Genomic DNA, 16,980 nt, shown 5'->3' on the forward strand with positions numbered 1-16,980 from the left:
GCATTCCACTATAGATGATGATGATGATGAAGATGAACGTCCATCGGGTGGCAAGCAAGCTAAGGAGAAGCAGAAACGAAAAGGAAAGGATGAAGTTTGTATAATAGATCTTGAAGATGAGCTTCAAAAGTTTGTAGATGCCCAGAATGCAGCAAATGAAGGCCGCAAAGAGATGTTAGAGACCCAAAGGCGTGTTTCTGCTGAGAATCTTGAAGCACGGAAGCTTGCTCACCTTGCGGCAAAAGATCACAAAGAGTCGGTCATGCTAGAAACATATCGCTCATTGGTGATGCAAGACACAACCGGGATGCCTGAAGATGTGAGATCTTAGCATGTGTTGGCATTGAAGTGTTTAAGGGAGAAGCTATTTGGCAAAATGGTCTAAGGTATTTCCTACTGTCCGTTGTCTTAATTAAAAGTGGTCATGTACTTAAATTGTAGTCAATGGTCCAGTACTCTAGTTACATAGTAGTCAATGCAGTCCAGATAACCATGCAATAGTGGAAAAACTCATCTAGTCAATAGTCAAATTATACTTAACTTCTATGCATTCCAGATAAACATGGAGTGGAAAAACTCATGTAGTCAATAGTCAAATTACACTTAACTTCTATGCAGTCCATAGTAATTATACGCCCAGGTAAACAAGACACATCCATATAATGCTCCATCTCCACTTCAAACTCTTCCACCCAAACCCATCTTCCTTCCGCTACTTCTCATCTTCCTACCAAGCCTACCGACCCATCTTCCTCACCCACCATGTCCGATTCATCATCATACACAGATGATTCTGATGAGCTAGCCCCATCCAAAATCATGGAAGCCTATGTTGCTGAGCAAAACATCCTAGACTCCTTTGTTGAGAGGCTCATGATAAAAATCAAGCCTAGGCTCGGATATGGATCATTGCAGCGACGATACGGTCCAAGGAAGGTCATTCGGAGGGATCATGAAGGTGCTCACGAGCGTCTGGTGGAGGATTACTTTGCTGCAGATCCACTCTACCTCGAGAGTATGTTTCGTACAAGATTCCGTATGAATAGAGGTCTCTTCCTCTGCATTGTGAATGCCCTAGGTGAGTGGTCCCCCTATTTCACTTATAGGGCAGATTGTTCTGGTAGAATAGGGCTCTCGCCATTGCAAAAGTGTACAGCAGCCATGCGCATGCTAGCCTATGGCACCCTTGCAGACGCACTTGATGAGTACTTGAAGATTGGGAAGTGCACTGCATTAGAGTGTTTGGACAAGTTTGCAAAGGGGGTAATTCAGGTTTTTGGTGGGGAGTACTTGCGACGCCCCACACGGGAGGATGTTGAGCGTCTTCTTCAGGTTAACGAGTCTCGAGGTTTCCCTGGAATGCTAGGAAGTATTGATTGCATGCATTGGCGATGGGAGAAGTGTCCTCTTGCATGGAGGGGGCAATTCACCCGCGGCGATTATGGAGTACCAACGATGATCCTAGAAGCCGTTGCTTCCCAGGACCTTCGTATTTGGCATGCTTTTTTTGGAGTTGCTGGGTCAAATAATGATCTGAATGTGCTCAATCAATCCCCACTGTTTTTTGATGCACTGAAAGGAGAAGCCCCTCAAGTCCAATTTTCTGTCAATGGGAATGAGTATACCACAGGTTACTACCTTGCTGATGGTATATACCCAGAATGGGCTGCCTTCATGAAGACCATACCACTTCCCCAAATAGAGAAGCACAAGTTGTTTGCCCAGAAGCAAGAAGGGGCAAGGAAAGATGTCGAGCGCGCTTTTGGGGTATTACAGTCCCGTTTTACCATTGTCTGTCGGCCTGCACGTCTATGGAAGAGAAAGAGTGTTGGAAGGATCATGAGGGCTTGTGTGATTCTCCGCAATATGATAATCGAAGATGAGAGAGAGCAGGAAAAAATTCATATTGACTTGAATGAGATTCCGGGGGCTTCATTTGCTCTACCTCCCGAAGTGAATGTTGGTGGTAATCTATGTTTCGCAGATGTGTTGCGTAGAAAAGCTACTATTCGTGCTCGTCCACAGCATGCCCAACTTAAAAGTGATTTAGTCGAGCATATCTTGCATAAGTTTCAAAACAACCATCATAGTTAATCATGGTGGGATATTGATATCTGCATGTTCATATTCCTTTTTTTACTGTAACCTTGATATGTTACATGCATTTTTATTTCAGGAGTGAGCTGTGATGTGGTGATTGCGGCAGCTGTTACTTATAGGTATACTTTCTCTGATCTTAAATTGTTCTTTTCGTTAACCAAATAGTTCTGTACTCTATAGTTTAGTCAGTGTGAATGTATTATTGCTCAAGAAATTTATTTGATCTGCCAACATGCTTGTATAGAGAGTGAGGTCTTCTTTATAGCTTGTTCCTCTTCCTATTGTTACAGTATTTGTTTTTACTGAACCTGTGTAGCTATACAGGATTTATAGAAGTGATTTTCTCCAGCATTACTACTCAGTGTTACTTCTTGATGTCACATGCTGTAAGTTTGCATTGGCTAAATTTTTAAGCTTGACCCGGTTCCTTTTCCATACAGTGGTTGAAGGTTATTGATGCAAATGAGTGGTTGCTCCTTTCCAGCGAAGTACCCTCCATGCTTTATGACTTTTGTCATCGTCCAGATCAAAACTATGATTGTTGCTTGTGGTCGTGAACGGCTTGTTTGCCGGAGATGTTATCTATTATGTTTGCTGAATGCTTTCTTAAAGACTTATGTAATCTTAAGTAATTACTCATGATGCTATGGAGTAGTATGATGCTGTGTGACATGTTTTGAGTACTATGATGCTGTATGACATATGTTTGTTGCCTAAATGCCAGTCAGTCTTCCTATTTCCTGGTTGCATGGATGGCATGTATATGTATGCTCTTTGAAATGGCCACAAAAATGTTGTTCACTGTAGATCACAGCAGATCATATGCACCTGCAAGCAATAAATACTTCATATTAAATGGAGCCATGCTAATAGCCTGCCAAAACGCCAGACTACTATATGAGAGAAGGCTTTATGATGACGTGACATTGCTATATAGCCAGCAACCGGCTGTGCTATTATCTTTGCTCTAATAGCTGCGGTCTGCGGCGGCGACGCCCGAGGGAAAATCCTGGCATGGCGAGGTGCCTTCCCGTTGTGTGGCCCGCTGAACAGGAGCCGTTGTTGGTCGGACCGAACCCCCAAAAATCAAGAATGTACTTAGAGCAAGTATAATAAGGCTGACTCAGCTGGCTATAAGCCCTTCCACGTCAGCCAAATCACATCTGGAGGGGAGAGAAAGAGGGAGAGAGAAGTGAATGGGCGCTTCGTCAAGCGCCGGGCTGCGGCACAAGATACGAGAGCTTTGCGCCCGCTTGCAGCCCATGGCGAGCGCTAGAGCCGGCGCTCTCGATCCCCTGCGCCTTTCCCGCCTCCCGCGCTTCTCCTTCCTCCTTCGCGCGCAAAAATCAGCCCGTGCCGTCGCCCCAAATAGCTTCCTCGCGCCAAATCAAGCCTTCCAAATTTCCTCAAATCGCCACCTCTCCCAAACCCTAGAACTGTCGCTGATGCACATCAAGGAGATGGGTCAGCAGTCCAAACGGACGCGCGCGCCGGCACCTCATGAAGCCCCTCCACCAGCGCCTCTGCTCACCCCGCCGCCAGCGCATCTCCTGGTCCCTTCACATCATTTTCCTAATGATTGGGTCTTTATATGTTTAGGATTGAGTCTTGTCCATCACATCATTCTCCTAATGATGTGATCTCGTTATCAATGACATCCAATGTCCATAGTCAGGAAACCATGACTATCTGTTGATCAACGAGCTAGTCAACTAGAGGCTTACTAGGGACATGTTGGTGTCTATTATTCACACATGTATTACGATTTCCGGATAACACAATTATAGCATGAATAAAGACAATTATCATGAACAAGGAAATATAATAATGCTTTTATTATTGCCTCTAGGGCATATTTCCAACAGTCTCCCACTTGCACTAGAGTCAATAATCTAGTTACATTGTGATGAATCGAACACCCATGGAATTCTGGTGTTGATCATGTTTTGCTCTAGGGATAGGTTTAGTCAACGGATCTGCTACATTCAGGTCCGTATGTACTTTACAAATATCTATGTCTCCATCTTGAACATTTTCACGAATGGAGTTGAAGCGACGCTTGATGTGCCTTGTCTTCTTGTGAAACCTGGGCTCCTTGGCAAGTGCAATAGCTCCAGTGTTGTCACAGAAGAGCTTAATCGGCCCCGACGCATTGGGTATGACTCCTAGGTCGGTGATGAACTCCTTCATCCAAATTGCTTCATGTGCTGCTTTCGAGGCAGCCATGTACTCCGCTTCACATGTAGATCCCGCCACGACGCTCTGCTTGCAACTGCACCAGCTTACTGCCCCACCATTCAAAATATAGACGTATCCGGTTTGTGACTTTGAGTCATCCATATCTGTGTTGAAGCTAGCATCGACGTAACCCTTTATGACGAGCTCTTCGTCACCTCCATAAACGAGAAACATTTCCTTAGTCCTTTTCAGGTACTTCAGGATATTCTTGACCGCTGTCTAGTGTTCCTTGCCGGGATTACTTTGGTACCTTCCTACCAAACTTACGGCAAGGTTTACATCAGGTCTGGTACACAACATGGCATACATAATAGAACCTATGGCTGAGGCATAGGGGATGACACTCATCTCTTCTATATCTTCTGCCGTGGTCGGACATTGAGCTGAGCTCAATTTCACACCTTGTAACACAGGTAAGAACCCCTTCTTAGACTGATCCATATTGAACTTCTTCAATATCTTATCAAGGTATGTGCTTTGTGAAAGACCTATGAGGCGTCTTGATCTATCTCTGTAGATCTTGGTGCCTAATATATAAGCAGCTTCTCCAAGGTCCTTCATTGAAAAACTCTTATTCAAGTAGGCCTTTATGATGTCCAAGAGTTCTATATCATTTCCCATCAAAAGTATGTCATCTACATATAATATGAGAAATGCTACAGAGCTCCCACTCACTTTCTTGTAAACACAGGCTTCTCCATAAGTCTGCGTAAACCCAAATGCTTTGATCATCTCATCAAAGCGAATGTTCCAACTCCGAGTTGCTTGCACTAGCCCATAAATCGAGCGTTGGAGCTTGCACACCTTGTCAGCATTCTTAGGATTGACAAAACCTTCCGGCTGCATCATATACAATTCTTCCTTAAGGAAACCATTAAGGAATGCCGTTTTGACGTCCATTTGCCATATCTCATAATCGTAGAATGCGGTAATAGCTAACATGATTCGGACGGACTTTAGCTTCGCTACTGGTGAGAAAGTCTCATCGTAGTCAACCCCTTGAACTTGTCGATAACCCTTAGCGACAAGCCGAGCTTTATAGATGGTCACATTACCATCCGCGTCTGTCTTCTTCTTAAAGATCTATTTATTTTCTATGGCTCGCCGCTCAACAGGCAAGTCAGTCAAAGTCCATACTTCGTTTTCATACATGGATCCTATCTCGGATTTCATGGCTTCCAGCCATTTGTCGGAATCCGGGTCCGCCATCGCTTCTTCATAGTTCGAAGGTTCACTGTTGTCCAACAACATGATTTCCAAGACAGGGTTGCCGTACCACTCTGGTGCGGAACGTGTCCTTGTGGACCTTCGAATTTCAGTAGGAGCTTGATCAGAAGTATCTTGATCATCATCATTAACTTCCTCTCTAGTCGGTGCAGGCACCTCAGGAACATTTTCTTGAGTTGCGCCATTTTCCGGTTCAAGAGGTAATACTTCATCAAGTTCTACTTTCCTCCCACTTACTTCTTTCGAGAGAAACTCTTTCTCTAGAAAGGATCCATTCTTGGCAACAAAGATCTTGCCTTCGGATCTGAGGTAGAAGGTATACCCAATAGTTTCTTTAGGGTATCCTATGAAGACGCATTTTTCCGACTTGGGTTCGAGCTTTTCAGGTTGAAGTTTCTTGACATAAGCATCGCATCCCCAAACTTTTAGAAACGACAGCTTAGGTTTCTTCCCAAACCATAATTCATACGGTGTCGTCTCAACGGATTTCGACGGAGCCCTATTTAAAGTGAATGCGGCAGTCTCTAAAGCATATCCCCAAAAAGATAGCGGTAAATCGGCAAGAGACATCATAGATCGCACCATATCTAATAGAGTGTGATTACGATGTTCGGACACACCATTACGCTGAGGTGTTCCAGGCGGCGTGAGTTGTGAAACTATTCCACATTTTCTTAAGTGTCTGCCAAACTCGTGACTCAAGTATTCTCCTCCACGATCTGATCGCAGGAACTTGATTTTCCTGTCACATTGATTCTCAACCTCACTCTGAAATTCCTTGAACTTTTCAAAGGTCTCAGACTTGTGTTTCATTAAATAGATATACCCATATCTACTCAAGTCATCAGTGAGAGTGAGAACATAACGATAGCCACCGCGAGCCTCAACACTCATTGGACCGCACACATCACTATGTATGATTTCCAATAAGTTGGTTGCTCGCTCCATTGTTCCTGAGAACGGAGTCTTGGTCATTTTACCCATGAGGCATGGTACGCACGTGTCAAATGATTCGTAATCAAGAGACTCTAAAAGTCCATCAGCATGGAGCTTCTTCATGCGTTTGACACCTATGTGACCAAGGCGGCAGTGCCACAAGTATGTGGGACTATCATTACCAATCTTACATCTTTTGGTACTCACACTATGAACATGTGTAGCATTACGCTCGAGATTCATTAGAAATAAACCATTCACCATCGGAGCATGACCATAAAACATATCTCTCATGTAAATAGAACAACCATTATTCTCGGATTTAAATGAGTAGCCATCTCGAATTAAACGAGATCCTGATACAATGTTCATGCTCAAAGCTGGCACTAAATAACAATTATTAAGGTTTAAAACTAATCCCGAAGGTAAATGAAGAGGCAGCGTGCCGACGGCGATCACATTGACCTTGGAACCATTCCCGACGCGCATCGTCACCTCGTCCTTTGCCAGTCTCTGCTTATTCCGCAGCTCCTGTTTTGAGTTACAAATGTGAGCAACCGCACCGGTATCAAATACCCAGGAGCTACTACGAGTACTGGTAAGGTACACATCAATTACATGTATATCACATACACCTTTTGTTTTGCCGGCCTTCTTGTCCGCTAAGTATTTGGGGCAGCTCCGCTTCCAGTGACCACTTTCCTTACAATAAAAGCACTCAGTCTCGGGCTTGGGTCCATTCTTTGGCTTCTTCCCGGCAGCTTGCTTGCCGGGCGCGGCAACTCCCTTGCCGTCCTTCTTGAAGGCTTTCTTACCCTTTCCCTTCTTAAACTTAGTGGTTTTATTCACCATCAACACTTGATGTTCCTTTTTGACTTCTACCTCTGCTGATTTCAACATTGCAAATAATTCAGGAATGGTCTTTTCCATCCCCTGCATATTGAAGTTCATCACAAAGCTCTTGTAGCTCGGTGGAAGCGACTGAAGGATTCTATCAATGACCGCGTCATCCGGGAGATTAACTCCCAGCTGAGTCAAGCGGTTATGCAACCCAGACATAGTGAGTATGTGCTCACTGACAGAACTGTTTTCCTCCATCTTACATCTGAAGAACTTGTCGGAGACTTGATATCCCTCGACCCGGGCATGAGCTTGGAAAACCATTTTCAGCTCCTCGAACATCTCATATGCTCCGTGTCTCTCAAAACGCTTTTGGAGCCCCGGCTCTAAGCTGTAAAGCATGCCGCACTGAACGAGGGAGTAGTCATCGGTACGTGCCTGCCAAGCGTTCATAACGTCTTGTTCTGCAGGGAGAACAGGTGCGTCACCTAGCGGTGCTTGTAGGACATAATCTTTCTTGGCAGCTATGAGGATGATCCTCAGGTTCCGGACCCAGTCCGTGTAGTTGCTGCCATCGTCTTTCAGCTTGGTTTTCTCTAGGAACGCGTTGAAGTTGAGGACTACGTTGGCCATTTGATCTACAAGACATATTGTAAAATATTTAGACTAAGTTCATGATAATTAAGTTCATCTAATCAAATTCTTCAATGAACTCCCACTAAGATAGACATCCCTCCTGTAATCTAAGTATAACATGATCCGAGTTAACTAGGCCGTGTCCGGACTAGTCAACATCGGTGAACATATTCATGTTGATCGTATCTTCTATACGACTCATGCTCGACCTTTCGGTCTTCTGTGTTTCGAGGCCATGTCTGTACATGCTAGGCTCGTCAAGTCAACCTAAGTGTTTGCATGTGTAAATCTGTCTTACACCCGTTGTATGTGAATGTTAGAATCTAACACCCGATCATCACGTGGTGCTTCGAAACAACGAACTATCGCAACGGTGCACAGTTAGGGGGAACACTTTCTTGAAATTATTATGAGGGATCATCTTATTTACTACCGTCGTTCTAAGTAAACAAGATGCAAAAACATGATAAACATCTCATGCAATCAAATAATAATAGTGACATGATATGGCCAATATCACATAGCTCCTTTGATCTCCATCTTGGGGATCCATGATCATCTTGTCACCGGCATGACACCATGATCTCCATCATCATGATCTCCATCATCGTGTCTCCATGAAGTTGCTCGCCAACTATTACTTCTACTACTATGGCTAACGCGTTTAGCAATAAAGTAAAGTAATTTACATGCGTTTCTCAATGACACGCAGGTCATACAAAAAATATAGACAACTCCTATGGCTCCTGCCGGTTGTCATACTCATCGACATGCAAGTCGTGATTCCTATTACAATAGCATGAACATCTCATACATCACATATAGATCATTCATCATTCATCACAACTTTGGCCATATCATATCACAAAGCACTTGCTGCAAAAACAAGTTAGATGTCCTCTAATTGTTGTTGCAAGTTTTACGTGGCTGAAGTAGGGTTCTAGCAAGAACGTTTTCTTACCTACGTGAAAGCCACAACATGATTTGTCAACTTCTATTTACCCTTCATAAGGACCCTTTTCATCGAATCCTCTCCAACTAAAGTGGGAGAGACAGACACCCGCCAGCCACCTTATGCAACTAGTGCATGTTAGTCGGTGGAACTGGTCTCACGTAAGCGTACATGTAAGGTTGGTCCGGGCCGCTTCATCCCATAATACCGTTGAAGCAATATAAGACTAGTAGCGGCAAGAAAGTTGACAACATCAACGCCCACAACAAATTGTGTTCTACTCGTGCAAGAGAACTACGCATAGACCTAGCTCATGATGCCACTGTTGGGGAACGTTGCAGAAAACAAAAAATTTCCTACGGTTTCACCAAGATCCATCTAGGAGTTCATCTAGCAACGAGTAATCGGATTGCATCTACATACCTTTGTAGATCACGCGCGGAAGCGTTCAAAGAACGGGGATGAGGAAGGCGTACTCGACGTGATCCAAATCACCGGAGATCCTAGCGCCGAACGGACGACACCTCCGTGTTCAACACACGTACGGTTAGCGTAACGTCTCCTTTTTCTTGATCCAGCAAGGGGGAAGGAGAGGTTGAGGGAGATGGCTCCAGCAGCAGCACGACGGCGTGGTGGTGATGGAGCTGTAGTACTTCGGCAGGGCTTCGCCAAGCACTATGGAGGAGGAGGATGTGTTGGAGAGGGAGAGGGAGGCACCAAAGGCAAAGGTAAGAAGTCCTCCATCTCCCCACTATATATAGGAGGGCCAGGGGGGCGCCGGCCCTAGGAGATCTAATCTCCTAGGGGGGTGCGGCCAAGGGGAGGAATCCCTCCTCCCCAAGGCACCTAGGAGGTGCCTTCCCCTCCTAGGACCCTTCCTTTAGGGTTTCCCCCACCCTAGGCGCATGGGCCCTAGGGGGAAGTGGCGCCCCAGCCCACTTTGGGCTGGAACCCTTCCCACTTCAGCCCATGGGGCCCTCCGGGATATGTGGCCCCACCCGGTGGACCCCCGGGACCCTGCCGGTGGTCCAGGTACAATACCGGTGACCCCGAAACTTGTCCCGATGCCCGAAATAGCACTTCCTATATATAATTCTTTACCTCCGGACCATTTCGGAACTCCTCGTGACGTCCGGGATCTCATCCGGGACTCCGAACAACATTCGGGTTACTGCATATACATATCCCTACAACCCTAGCGTCACCAAACGTTAAGTGTGTAGACCCTACGGGTTCGGGAGACATGTAGACATGACCGAGATTGCTCTCTGGTCAATAACCAACAGCGGGATCTGGATACCCATGTTGGCTCCCACATGCTCCTCGATGATCTCATCGGATGAACCACGATGTCGAGGATTCAAGCAACCCCGTATACAATTCCCTTTGTCAATCGATATGCTACTTGCCCGAGATTCGATCGTTGGTATCCCAATACCTCGTTCAATCTCGTTACCGGCAAGTCACTTTACTCGTACCATAATGCATGATCCCGTGACCAAACACTTGGTCACTTTGAGCTCATTATGATGATGCATTACCGAGTGGGCCCAGTGATACCTCTCCGTCATACGGAGTGACAAATCCCAGTCTTAATCCGTGTCAACCCAACAGACACTTTCGGAGATACCCGTAGTATACCTTTATAGTCACCCAGTTACGTTGTGACGTTTGGTACACCCAAAGCACTCCTACGGTATCCGGGAGTTACACGATCTCATGGTCTAAGGAAAGGATACTTGACATTGGAAAAACCCTAGCAAACGAACTATACGATCTTGTGCTATGTTTAGGATTGGGTCTTGTCCATCACATCATTCTCCTAATGATGTGATCTCGTTATCAATGACATCCAATGTCCATAGTCAGGAAACCATGACTATCTGTTGATCAACGAGCTAGTCAACTAGAGGCTTACTAGGGACATGTTGGTGTCTATTATTCACACATGTATTACGATTTCCGGATAACACAATTATAGCATGAATAAAGACAATTATCATGAACAAGGAAATATAATAATAATGCTTTTATTATTGCCTCTAGGGCATATTTCCAACAGTTTTACCATTGTCCGTCGGCCTGCATGTCTATGGAAGAGAAAGAGTGTTGGAAGGATCATGAGGGCTTGTGTGATTCTCCACAATATGATAATCGAAGATGAGAGAGAGCAGACAAAAATTCATATTGACTTGAATGAGATTCCGGGGGCTTCATTTGCTCTACCTCCTGAAGTGAATGTTGGTGGTAATCTATGTTTCGCAGATGTGTTGCGTAGAAAAGCTACTATTCGTGCTCGTCCACAACATGCCCAACTTAAAAGTGATTTAGTCGAGCATATCTGGCATAAGTTTCAAAACAGCCATCATAATTAATCATGGTGGGATATTGATATCTGCATGTTCATATTCCTTTTTTTACTGTAACCTTGATATGTTACATGCATTTTTATTTCAGGAGTGAGCTGTGATGTGGTGATTGCGGCAGCTGTTACTTATAGGTATACTTTCTCTGATCTTAAATTGTTCTTTTCGTTAACCAAATAGTTCTGTACTCTATAGTTTAGTCAGTGTGAATGTATTATTGCTCAAGAAATTTATTTGATCTGCCAACATGCTTGTATAGAGAGTGAGATCTTCTTTATAGCTTGTTCCTCTTCCTATTGTTACAGTATTTGTTTGTACTGAACCTGTGTAGCTATACAGGATTTATAGAAGTGATTTTCTCTAGCATTACTACTCAGTGTTACTTCTTGATGTCACATGCTGTAAGTTTGCATTGGCTAAATTTTTAAGCTTGATCCGGTTCCTTTTCCATACAGTGGTTGAAAGTTATTGATGCAAATGAGTGGTTGCTCCTTTCCAGCGAAGTACCCTCCATGCTTTATGACTTTTGTCATCGTCCAGATCAAAACTATGATTGTTGCTTGTGGTTGTGAACGGCTTGTTTGCCGGAGATGTTATCTATTATGTTTGCTGAATGCTTACTTAAAGACTTATGTAATCTTAAGTAATTACTCATGATGCTATGGAGTAGTATGATGCTGTGTGACATGTTTGGAGTACTATGATGCTGTATGACATATGTTTGTTGCCTAAATGCCAGTCAGTCTTCCTATTTCCTGGTTGCATGGATGGCATGTATATGTATGCTCTTTGAAATGGCCACAAAGATGTTGTTTCCTGTAGATCACAGCAGATCATATGCACCTGCAAGCAATAAATACTTCATATTAAATGGAGCCATGCTAATAGCCAGCCAAAACGCCAGACTACTATATGAGAGAAGGCTTTATGATGACATGGCATTGCTATATAGCCAGCAGCCGGCTGTGCTATTATCTTTGCTCTAATAGCTGCGGTCTGCGGCGGCGACGCCCGAGGGAAAATCCTGGCGTGGCGAGGTGCCTTCCCGTTGTGTGGCCCGCTAAACGTGAGCCGTTGTTGGTCGGACCGAACCCCCAAAAATCAAGAATGTACTTAGAGCAAGTATAATAAGGCTGACTCAGCTGGCTATAAGCCCTTCCACCTCAGCCAAATCACATCTGGAGGGGAGAGAAAGAGGGAGAGAGAAGCGAACGGGCGCTTCGTCAAGCGCCGGGCTGCGGCACAAGATACGAGAGCTTTGCGCCCGCTTGCAGCCCGTGGCGAGCGCTAGAGCCGGCGCTCTCGATCCCCTGCGCCTCTCCCGCCTCCCGCGCTTCTCCTTCCTCCTTCGCGCGCAAAAATCAGCCCGTGCCGTCGCCCCAAATAGCTTCCTCGCGCCAAATCAAGCCTTCCAAATTTCCCCAAATCGCCACCTCTCCCGAACCCTAGAACTGTCGCCGACACACATCAAGGAGATGGGTCAGCAGTCCAAACGGACGCGCGCGCCGGCACCTCGTGAAGCCCCTCCACCAGCGCCTCTGCTCACCCCGCCGCCAGCGCATCTCCTGGTCCCGCCGCCGGCGCATCTGCTGGTCTCGCCGGCGCCTAAGTCCGCCCCGCCGCCGGGGATCCCATCCGCCTTCCCTTCAAAGCAGAGAACAAGCACTTGGATCCCCCCAAGACCACAAGAGTCTCTGGCGGCTAGTCTGCAGCAAGCAAGTGAATCGGGTCCTACGGCTCAAGGTCCTTGTTGGGCACCGCCTGCCTGCATCGGTGACTCTACATCACCTTGGTACATGGCTGGCAATATGGACTACTCTGATCCACAAGTATGGTATGAATTTTCTCCATTGCTTATCTCAACTCTGAATCGTGGTGTCATTTCTTAGAGATGCTGACACAGTTGTATGATATGCTAGTTAGATGATACAACATCATAAATCTATCTACTACTCTACTGTCTATTTTCAGAGTTCATTTTTAGTAGCTTAGTAATGATAGAAAAAGAAAAGTTTCTTCTGCTAGATGATCTTTCTTTGATGTACAGGAGCACGTGACTTCTCGTTTGCTGAATCTTGGATTGCAGTGTAGTGTAACTTTTCAGTTTCCACATGATAGTGTGTATGATATATGACTGCATAAACTATTTTTCCTTTAAATAGTTGCTGTGATCAATTCAGTTTTTTCCTTTAAATACTTGTTGTGATCAATTCAGATTTTTCTTTTAAATAGTTGTTGTGATCAATTCAGATTATTTTTCCTTTAAATAGTTGCTGTGATCAACTAGTATGCATCTCAAATGTATTGTATTCAGATTTTACAAATTTGAGTATATACTTGCATGTAGTTCGGTGCTGATCGCTCTTCGTTTCTTTATGTCGTTGAGCAGGGGAGTGGATTCTCACCCACCTGGTGGTTACCTTAGTTACTTTCAGAACACGGCAGGCCCCACACAACCTATGCACAATGGGAGTTCACCGCAACCAGTCAATGCTGGCGATGACACAAATGGTGGTGATTGTGGAAGGACCGAAAAACGCTTGCTATGGACAAAACAAGAAGATCTTCGATTGGTATGTCTCTTTTTGCATTCATGCTGGCTCCATGTGTTTCATTACTAGCAAATTCAATTAACCCCTTCTGATAATATTGTAGGTCAGTGCTTGGTTGAATAATTCCAATGACCCAATCCAATCAAACTACAGGAAGAATGAACAATATTGGAAAGATGTTACTGCTGTCTACAATAGTACCACCCCAAAAAACAGGGAACGACTAGTCAAGCAAGTGAAAGATCGCTTTGGGAGAATTAAGAAAAGGGTTGCATGGTTTTGTGCGAGTTATAAGGAGGCTAGTGCTTTGTATGCTAGTGGTGAATCTGATGCAGATTTAAAGAAGAGGGCAATGCAAACTTATGAGGAAGATCACAAAAAAGATGGTCCGTTTATGTTTGAGCATTGCTGGGAGATTCTTAAAAAGGAACCAAAATGGGACGCATATTTGGAACGCCTAGAAGATCTGGAGCCGGACAAGAGGAAGTTTAGTGTTGATGATGAAGTAGGGAAGCATTCCACTATAGATGATGATGATGATGAAGATGAACGTCCACCGGGTGGCAAGCAAGCTAAGGAGAAGCAGAAACGAAAAAGAAAGGATGAAGTTTGTATAATAGATCTTGAAGATGGGCTTCAAAAGTTTGTAGATGCCCAGAATGCAGCAAATGAAGGCCGCAAAGAGATGTTAGAGACCCAAAGGCATGTTTCTGCTGAGAATCTTGAAGCACGGAAGCTTGCTCACCTTGCGGCAAAAGATCACAAAGAGTCGGTCATGCTAGAAACATATCGCTCATTGGTGATGCAAGACACAACCGGGATGCCTGAAGATGTGAGATCTGAGCATGTGTTGGCATTGAAGTGTTTAAGGGAGAAGCTATTTGGCAAAATGGTCTAAGGTATTTCCTACTGTCCGTTGTCTTAATTAAAAGTGGTCATGTACTTAAATTGTAGTCAATGGTCCAGTACTCTAGTTACATTGTAGTCAATGCAGTCCAGATAACCATGCAATAGTGGAAAAACTCATCTAGTCAATAGTCAAATTATACTTAACTTCTATGCATTCCAGATAACCATGGAGTGGAAAAACTCATGTAGTCAATAGTCAAATTACACTTAACTTCTATGCAGTCCATAGTAATTGTACGCCCAGGTAAACAAGACACATCCATATAATGCTCCATCTCCTCTTCAAACTCTTCCACCCAAACCCATCTTCCTTCCTCTACTTCTCATCTTCCTACCAAGCCTACCGACCCATCTTCCTCACCCACCATGTCCGATTCATCATCATACACATATGATTCTGATGAGCTAGCCCCATCCAAAATCATGGAAGCCTATGTTGCTGAGCAAAACGTCCTAGACTCCTTTGCTGAGAGGCTCATGATAAAAATCAAGGCTAGGCTCGGATATGGATCATTGCAGCGACGATACGGTCCAAGGAAGGTCATTCGGAGGGATCATGAAGGTGCTCACGAGCGTCTGGTGGAGGATTACTTTGATGCAGATCCACTCTACCCCGAGAGTATGTTTCGTACAAGATTCCGTATGAATAGAGGTCTCTTCCTCTGCATTGTGAATGCCCTAGGTGAGTGGTCCCCCTATTTCACTTATAGGGCAGATTGTTCTGGTAGAATAGGGCTCTCGCCATTGCAAAAGTGTACAGCAGCCATGCGCATGCTAGCCTATGGCACCCCTGCAGACGCACTTGATGAGTACTTGAAGATTGGGAAGTGCACTGCATTAGAGTGTTTGGACAAGTTTGCAAAGGGGGTGATTCAGGTTTTTGGTGGGGAGTACTTGCGACGCCCCACACGGGAGGATGTTGAGCGTCTTCTTCAGGTTAACGAGTCTCGAGGTTTCCCTGGAATGCTAGGAAGTATTGATTGCATGCATTGGCGATGGGAGAAGTGTCCTCTTGCATGGAGGGGGCAATTCACCCGCGGCGATTATGGAGTACCAACGATGATCCTAGAAGCCGTTGCTTCCCAGGACCTTCGTATTTGGCATGCTTTTTTTGGAGTTGCTGGGTCAAATAATGATCTGAATGTGCTCAATCAATCCCCACTGTTTTTTGATGCACTGAAAGGAGAAGCCCCTCAAGTCCAATTTTCTGTCAATGGGAATGAGTATACCACAGGTTACTACCTTGCTGATGGTATATACCCAGAATGGGCTGCCTTCATGAAGACTATACCACTTCCCCAAATAGAGAAGCACAAGTTGTTTGCCCAGAAGCAAGAAGGGGCAAGGAAAGATGTCGAGCGCGCTTTTGGGGTATTACAGTCCCGTTTTACCATTGTCCGTCGGCCTGCACGTCTATGGAAGAGAAAGAGTGTTGGAAGGATCATGAGGGCTTGTGTGATTCTCCACAATATGATAATCGAAGATGAGAGAGAGCAGGCAAAAATTCATATTGACTTGAATGAGATTCCGGGGGCTTCATTTGCTCTACCTCCCGAAGTGAATGTTGGTGGTAATCTATGTTTCGCAGATGTGTTGCGTAGAAAATCTACTATTCATGCTCGTCCACAGCATGCCCAACTTAAAAGTGATTTAGTCGAGCATATCTTGCATAAGTTTCAAAACAGCCATCATAATTAATCATGGTGGGATATTGATATCTGCATGTTCATATTCCTTTTTTTTACTGTAACCTTGATATGTTACATGCATTTTTATTTCAGGAGTGAGCTGTGATGTGGTGATTGCGGCAGCTGTTACTTATAGGTATACTTTCTCTGATCTTAAATTGTTCTTTTCGTTAATCAAATAGTTCTGTACTCTATTGCTTAGTCAGTGTGAATGTATTATTGCTCAAGAAATTTATTTGATCCGCCAACATGCTTGTATAGAGAGTGAAGTCTTCTTTATAGCTTGTTCCTCTTCCTATTGTTACAGTATTTGTTTTTACTGAACCTGTGTAGCTATACAGGATTTATAGAAGTGATTTTCTCCAGCATTACTACTCAGTGTTACTTCTTGATGTCACATGCTGTAAGTTTGCATTGGCTAAATTTTTAAGCTTGACCCGGTTCCTTTTCCATACAGTGGTTGAAGGTTATTGATGCAAATGAGTGGTTGCTCCTTTCCAGCGAAGTACCCTCCATGCTTTATGACTTTTGTCATC

General features: G+C 44.5%; 2 protein-coding genes and 1 long non-coding RNA gene across 5 annotated transcripts; all 3 read left to right on the forward strand.

The window, feature by feature from the left end:
* The first annotated feature begins 1,038 nt into the window (after positions 1-1,038).
* On the forward strand, positions 1,039-2,878 carry LOC123083740 (uncharacterized). The gene is made up of 4 exons (XM_044505686.1): positions 1,039-1,966; positions 2,177-2,219; positions 2,417-2,486; positions 2,825-2,878. The coding sequence occupies exons 1-4, from the start codon at positions 1,039-1,041 to the stop codon at positions 2,876-2,878; spliced, it is 1,095 nt and encodes a 364-aa protein (XP_044361621.1).
* LOC123085338 (uncharacterized) lies at positions 1,885-2,772 on the forward strand. Its single transcript, XR_006439684.1, has 3 exons — positions 1,885-1,966; positions 2,177-2,219; positions 2,541-2,772. It is a non-coding gene; the product is annotated as an uncharacterized lncRNA (long non-coding RNA).
* A 9,598-nt stretch (positions 2,879-12,476) lies between the features above and the next one.
* On the forward strand, positions 12,477-16,980 carry LOC123081804 (uncharacterized). Of its 3 annotated transcripts, XM_044504327.1 has the most exons (5): positions 12,477-13,129; positions 13,685-13,868; positions 13,951-14,746; positions 16,538-16,580; positions 16,902-16,979. In XM_044504327.1, exons 1-3 carry the CDS (start codon positions 12,771-12,773, stop codon positions 14,743-14,745), a joined length of 1,338 nt encoding a protein of 445 aa, XP_044360262.1. In that variant the 5' UTR covers positions 12,477-12,770; the 3' UTR covers position 14,746; positions 16,538-16,580; positions 16,902-16,979. The 3 variants fall into 3 exon arrangements, with proteins under 3 accessions (XP_044360262.1, XP_044360261.1, XP_044360263.1); XM_044504326.1 differs by lacking the exon at positions 16,538-16,580 and having other exon boundaries at positions 16,902-16,980; XM_044504328.1 differs by lacking the exons at positions 12,477-13,129; positions 13,685-13,868; positions 13,951-14,746 and adding an exon at positions 15,399-16,326 and having other exon boundaries at positions 16,902-16,955.

This window comes from Triticum aestivum, chromosome 4A (assembly GCF_018294505.1).
Source record: "Triticum aestivum cultivar Chinese Spring chromosome 4A, IWGSC CS RefSeq v2.1, whole genome shotgun sequence".
NCBI classification, from domain to species: domain Eukaryota; kingdom Viridiplantae; phylum Streptophyta; class Magnoliopsida; order Poales; family Poaceae; genus Triticum; species Triticum aestivum.